The sequence below is a fragment of the Argiope bruennichi genome, chromosome 4 (genome assembly GCF_947563725.1).
Source record: "Argiope bruennichi chromosome 4, qqArgBrue1.1, whole genome shotgun sequence".
In the NCBI taxonomy this organism is placed as follows: Eukaryota; Metazoa; Arthropoda; class Arachnida; order Araneae; family Araneidae; genus Argiope; species Argiope bruennichi.
Genome location: NC_079154.1, coordinates 44275595 through 44282649, shown reverse-complemented (window position 1 = coordinate 44282649; position 7055 = coordinate 44275595). Strand labels below are relative to the sequence as shown.

At 39.7% G+C, this 7055-nt stretch overlaps 1 protein-coding gene across 1 annotated transcript; it reads right to left on the bottom strand.

The window, feature by feature from the left end:
• Positions 1 to 4621: 4621 nt before the first annotated feature.
• Positions 4622 to 5890, bottom strand: LOC129966231 (uncharacterized). The gene is made up of 2 exons (XM_056080646.1): positions 5257 to 5890; positions 4622 to 5151 (listed from the first exon to the last, which is right to left on the bottom strand). The coding sequence occupies exons 1-2, from the start codon at positions 5888 to 5890 to the stop codon at positions 4622 to 4624; spliced, it is 1164 nt and encodes a 387-aa protein (XP_055936621.1).
• Positions 5891 to 7055: the final 1165 nt, after the last annotated feature.

Genomic DNA, 7055 nt, shown 5'->3' with positions numbered 1-7055 from the left:
TTGCATCTTCCAACATTAGAGTGACTGCTCAAACAATAAGAAATGTGTTACATAGTACTGGTTTAAAAAGCAGAACTCCGAGATAAAACCAATGATCTCTGAAGCAAATAGAAAGAAGCGTCTAGAATTTGCTATGAAATACAAAGACAAACCGATGGACTTCTGGAAAAAGGTTATTTTTTCAGATGAGAGTAAGTTTGAAATTTTTTCACCCCCTAGTATCCGAAAAATCTGGCGAAAAAATAAAACAGCCCTTGATAGTAAAAATGTACTTCAGACCCTGAAACATGGTGGTGGGAATGTGATGGTTTGGGGCTGTGTAGCTCATGGCGGTGTTGGAAAATTACACTTTATTGACACAAAAATGACAGCTTTAGGTTACATTGATGTGTTGCGGAATAACTTATTAGACAGTGCTAGAGAATTGGGTATCGGTGATACTTTCTTATTCCAACAAGATAACAATCCAAAACACACTGCGATAGTTACTAAACCATGGTTGCTTTATAATGCGCCTAGACGCCTTGAAACTCCACCACAATCCCCGGATATAAATCCAATTGAAAATTTGTGGATGCTATTGGATGCTCAAGTCCGAAAAAAAATATTACAAGTAAAAATAGTTTGAAAGAAGCACTCACGGAAGCTTGGAAAGAAATAGATCAAGAAACCACCAAAAAGTTAATAGAATCAATGCCAAGACTTCTTGAGGTTAGGTTAGGTTAGGTTTATGAAGTTTAGTGGCACAAGAGCCTATCTTGGCTAAACTGCGCCAAACATATGGTTAAAAACTAATCCTTTTCAGCAATAAGATTTAAAAATCAAAACACAAGTTCAATAGAACTATGAATATAAGAAAATACTCAAATACAAAATAAAAGAAGCTGATAAAAAAAAGGCAGTGCGATTAAAAAAAGATAAAGTTTATCAAAGATGACGATTTATTAGATACATGTAAAAAAACGAATGACTTTTAAAAAGTTAAAAATATTTGGGTGGTGTTTTTCACCCACCAAGTCCTGCATAGTTAGAGACGATGACTGGAAAAACAACTCACGATGTGATTTAAAATCTGGACATTCAATAAGAATGTGTTTTACAGTAAAATCTGTACTGCATGTAGGACACATGGGTTTTCTCTCTCCACAAATGAGATGTTTATGAGTTAGACGTGTATGTCCTATACGGAGGCGGGTCAATTTAACATCCAACCCTCGTACAGGGAGTATAGGCCATAGTCCAATTAAAGATTTAATGGTACGCAATTTGTTGTCAACTTGCTCATTCCAGTTTGCCTGCCAAGTGGAATAAAGATGGCAAAGAAAGAACTTCTTCGCATCACAGTAAGGAATATTTTGTGAAATAAATGAAGAAGCAGCTTTTGCAGCACAGTCTGCTGCCTCATTCCCAGAAATGCACGAGTGACTCGGTACCCAGCAAAATAAAATATTAAATGTCTCATTTCGAAGAAGGTGTAAAGTATTTAGAATTTCTAAGGCGACAGGATGCATTTGATTGTCGGGATGGGAAAGTGTCTCTAAAGCACTCATACTGTCAGCATAAATAATGAAACTGCGATAAGTAGACATCAAAATTTCCTGAAGGGCAGAGGAAATTGCCATTAGTTCCGCAGTAAAAACAGAAGAACAGGTATGTAAACGATAGCTCAGTGTATCAGATGGAAGTACAATGCCAAATCCGACATGTCCATCTGATTTCGAGCCATCTGTAAAAACTGGGATGAAAGATGAATACTGACAACGATGATAGTGAAATATCTGTTGAAAAACCAAAGATGCTGTTGTGGATTTATCATATCCAGAAAATGGATTTAAAAAGGAAAATTCTAGATTATCCCATGGGGCAAAGCAAAAGACATTTGTAGACATAATTGTTAAATTAAAGCCCGAGTCCTGCAAAAGCTTTTTCATTCTCAGACTGAACGGTGGAATGCAGGAGGATCGAGCATCATAAATTCTCCTAAGACTTGCTGGAAGTGTTAATTCTGATATAGGGTGCTTCGAGAGAGACTGCGTTCGGAAGTAATACAAGGCGGCAATTTTTTTACGCCTTAAGTAGAGAGGTAGTTGATAACAAATATTGTATAAACTTTCTATGGGGGATGTTCGAAAGGCACCAGAGCAGATTCTTAATGCAGAATGATGGATAGTATCCAGTCTGCGCAAAACACTAGGACGTGCGGATCCATACACCATGCATCCGTAATCGATACGGGAAAGAATGACTGCCTCGTAAATACGGATTAGGGATGCTCGATCTGCTCCCCAAGAAGTTCTGGAGAGAACTTTTAAGATGTTCAAGGTTCTCTCGCATTTCCTTCGCAAGTACAAAACATGCGGAATGAAGGTGAGTTTGCGGTCAAATACGACCCCCAAAAAACGTATTTCATCAACAACTGGAATAGCATGGCTACGAATATAAATATTAGGTTCCGAGTGAAAATTACGTTTTCTGCAAAAATGGAGGCACCGACTTTTCTCTGGAGAGATGGTGTGCCCATTTTCATCACACCATGTTACTAGTTTGTTGACTGCATTTTGAAGCTGTCTTTCAATTAAATGCATATTACTTCCTTGGCATGAAATCTGGAGATCGTCAACGTAGAGGCTTCCATGAACAGATGATGGTAATTGATTTAAAATTTGTTTTATATGAACAATAAAAAGAGAGACACTGAGGACACTTCCCTGAGGAACACCCTCAGATTGAATAAAATTGTTAGAATAAAAGTTCCCCATTCGAACTCTAAAAGTGCGATATGACAAAAAGTTTTTTATAAAATTGGGCAAGTTTCCTTTAAAACCGAGATTGAAAAGTGTTAAAAGTATACCATACCGCCATGCACGGTCATAAGCTTTCTCAATATCGAAGAAGATGGAGACAAGGTGGTTCCTCCTTACAAATGCGTTGCGAATTTGGGTTTCCAGTAAAACGAGGTTATCAAAAGTAGATCGACCTCGACGGAAACCACTCTGCAACGGGGAGATGCATCCTTGTTTCTCCAATTCGTATACGAGACGTGCATTAATCATCCGCTCAAAAGTCTTGCATAGACAGTTTGTCAGAGCTATTGGTCTGTAGTTCAGAGGGTTTCGTGAATCCTTGCCAGGTTTTAAGATGGGGATCACAATAGCTTCCCGCCATTGTGCAGGGTACGTCTTTCCAATCCAAATCCTGTTAAATAATCTTAACAGGTTGCAAAGGGAAGTTTTACTCAAATGGCGAAGCATGTTGTAAGTGATACCATCAGGTCCCGGGCTTGTATTATGGGCTTGAGACAAGGCTGTTTCCAATTCCGACATCCTAAATTCAGAGTTGTATGGGAAGTTTCTTCTTGCATTAAAACGCAATGGCAACTGTTCCGCGTGATTCTTAATTGCCTTAAATTCTATACTATAAGAACCAATTGCGGAAACTTGTGCAAATGCTTGGCCGAGAATATTGGCAACTTCTAATGGGGATGAATACGATGTACTTCCTGTATTTAAAATAGGAATGGAAGATTCACGATAAATCCCATTAGCGGCCTTGACCTTATTCCACAACATTTTACTTGGAGTCGAAGATGTAATGGATGAGACAAAATTAATCCAGGATTCCCTCTGACTACGACGACGTATACGACGTGCAAGGGCCTTGGCTCTTTTAAAAGCGACTAAGTTCTCCGTCGTTGGGTACCTCCTAAATTTGTTCCAAAGTCTCTTTTGGTTCTTGTAACTATCGCGGCAAGCTTCATTCCACCACGGTCTGCGAAATTTTCTCAGACGTGGGGAACTCTTTGGAATGGTGGCATTTGCGGCATTTATTATGCTCTCAACGACATGTTGTACTGCTTCAGTGATGTCGCAAGTATTGATCATGTTCTCTGTGATTTGTGCTAAAAGTTTGAAAGTATACCAGTCTGCCCGCTGGAATAGAAAACGTGGAGGACAAGATGTCATACCGTCTCTATCAGCATGTGAGACCATAACAGGGAAGTGGTCACTATTATAAAGGTCCTCACTTACTGCAAAAGTCAGCAACGGCATGAGCTCAGGAGAACATATGGCCAAATCAATACTGTGGAAGCTGCGTGTGGGCGCATGAAAGTATGTCTTCTCATCATTATTGAGCAGACAGAGACAGTTATTAATAATAAACTGTTCAATCTGCCGCCCACGAGAGTTTGTACTATCTGCACCCCACAATGTACTATGGCCGTTGAAATAACCAAGCAAAATAAAAGGCGAAGGAAGTTGCTCCACTAAATTATCGAGATCCTGTTGAGAAATGGCATCATTGGGCGGTAGATAAATACAGCAGACTGTGACCAAAGCTCGTGTGTGAACTTGCACAGCCACAGCCTGCAGAGTAGTATGCAAAGTGAGAGGTGTGCTCGGATAAAGATTTGAGGTAAAAATACATACACCTCCAGAACCATGATGACCATCATCTGCGTCTTTCCGCACACAGTTGAAACCACGCAATTTGACAGAAATGTCAGATGTCAAAAAGGTTTCCTGAACACCAATGCAGACAGGATGAAATTTGTGAACAATTGTCTTGATGTCAGGTAATTTGGAGCGAAGGCCGCGACAGTTCCATGAAAGGAAAGTACCCATTAAGAGGTTCTTTTGGTTTTAAAGGTATTGGAGACGGTGTTTGAGTGTTGCGAGACATCGCAACTCATTTCTTCATCCTCTTCTTCAGACGGATGAAGCGCGATAAGTTCAGGACTTTTGGGTGCTTCACCAAAAATAGATGTCAAGTCCTTATGGACTATGCTCTGCGTCGCAAGTCCCAAGGCGACGGATTTCTGACCTTTAGACAATTTCAACTTAGAAGGCAAACTTGTTTTTGAGAGGCCACGTTTTGAAAGCTTCAACTTCAGAGAATTTTGAGATTTTGATTTTCTTAAAGCCTTTTCAGGTCTACGAATTTCTAAAGTGGTGTTGGTGTTTGATCCAGAATCGGAATCCGATGTTTTTGTATTTGTTTTAGAATGGCTAGGATTTTTGAGACAGTTCTGGCACGTACAGTTTACGCAAAACGATTTCTGTACGGCGGAGGCATAACTCAGACCGGGAGTCGGTGTTTGAGATAAAATTTTCTTTCTGGCTTCAGGGTAAGATAAGGCTTCTTTTATTTTCACTGTAATGATTTTTTTCTCAAGTGTCCAACGTTCGCACGATCTAGAAAATTAAGTGTGGCTGCCACCACAGTTCACACACTTTTCAGGTGCGGAACACTACTGACTATCGTGCCCTTTTTCAGCACAGCGGGCGCAAGTGAGAGTCCCACGGCAATTGGCTTTAGAGTGGCCGAAACGCTGACACTGAAAACATCTCAACGGGTTAGGAATATAATGTCTTACTGGTAATTTAATGTAGCCTGCATAAATAAATTCTGGTAAAGTTGGACTATGGAAAGTAAGTATATAATGTTTAGTGGGAAGGATTTGGCCATCCCGCCGTATAGAGATCTGTTGTACATTAGTGACACCTTGATGTTTTAGTTCTGCAGATATTTCTTCAAGGGGAACATTAAACAGTTCCCCGCAGGTTATAACGCCTTTAGAATAATTTAATGACGTGTGTGGACTGACTGTAACGGGAATGGTAGCTAAAGCTTTCAATTTTAATATTTGCTGGGCTTGCTTTTTTGAATTCACTTCAACCAGCAAGTCGCCAGAACGCATTTTTCGGATTGAAGAAACCTCGCCTACTGTTGCTGTGAATGCCCTCTGTACGAGGAAAGGTGATACAGAATTAAAATTTTCATTTTTCTCGGAAACACGCTTGACAACAAAAAAGGAATCGTGATTTGGAACAGTTAAAGTTTTTGGAACGATACGACGCCCACCGAAGGGACCGCGTTTGGAGGAGCCCATACGACATTGAAAGAGATTCGGGCCCGACGGCACCGCCCATCACGGAGCCCAACAAGGGAAGGCAATTACCGGCTCTGGTCTTTCCCAGCCTCGGCATACACCTTAGTGCTAGCCGGAACCTATACGCTGGGAGTTACCCCCGGGGACAGTGACCACCCTTAACGCCAAGCCCAAGGAGTAACCCCTTCGCTTGATCCCTAGCAAACTAACCACTTAGGTGATTAGTAACCAGCCGATTGATGCACAGGGGACCACAGTACACCACCCGTCTTTCAAATGGGTCGCCACGCACGGCAAACACGTGGGGTTTAGGCTGTCCATGAGAAGCTAGAAGCAAACAGAGCGGCGACAGCTTCTCATGGAGAGCTCCCTCGCTTGCCGTCGAGGGAAGGAAAAAAAAAACAGCAGAAAGCAGAAGTCGTAGAGGAGAGCGAACTGAAAGGGAGTAAAGATCCCTGGGTACCTCGGGATTGGGACACACGTACTCACCTAAAGAAGGTGAGCCCCTGAGGGGCCAAGACTTCTTGAAGCATTTGTAAAAGCCAATGGAATGCATATAAAGTATTAAATTTCTATAAAATAATTATAATTATGTTTAAAATTTGTCACTAAGTAAGTGTACAAATACTCTTTTTGTATAGTTTTTATAAAGTTTTATTCATTAATCAACTAAAGTTTATGTGATTGTTTTTTTTTTGTTAATATTCTATTATTATTTTACCTCACTAGAATATATTTCTGCAATTTTAACTTAGTTGCCTTATTTTATTTTGCTATAATATTCCAAAATTGAAGTGTACAAATAAACATTTTTTCAACTGTATATCAAATTAAATAATTTATAAGGAATGAAATGAAATATTTTTGGAATAAAATTATTTACAAATAGCGATGTTTTGATATATAATGTTTTCATTTTATGTATTTAACTAAATACTTATTCTGTTAATACTTTGCAAAAAAAAAAAAAAAAACCGAGTAGAAACAACTTTTTTTTTTTGTGTCTTACGGAATTTAACAAGCCCGCTGAAAGTTATCTGTCAGCGATATAAGCCTTTTCTTGTTTTTTCAGTAGCGTCAACTAGGGCAAAGAGTATGAATTAGCTACTTCATGCGTCACATTCACTCGTACAATTGCTTTATATGGAGGGGGGTAACATTCACA

Bases quoted from the DNA above. Each gene is read 5' to 3' on its own strand.
- LOC129966231 (XM_056080646.1), bottom strand. From the start codon at position 5,890: ATGGGCTCCTCCAAACGCGGTCCCTTCGGTGGGCGTCGTATCGTTCCA. The intron at 5,152-5,256 runs GTCAGTAGTGTT...AAATCATTACAG, and splicing joins TGCTGAAAAAGGGCACGATA to TGAAAATAAAAGAAGCCTTA.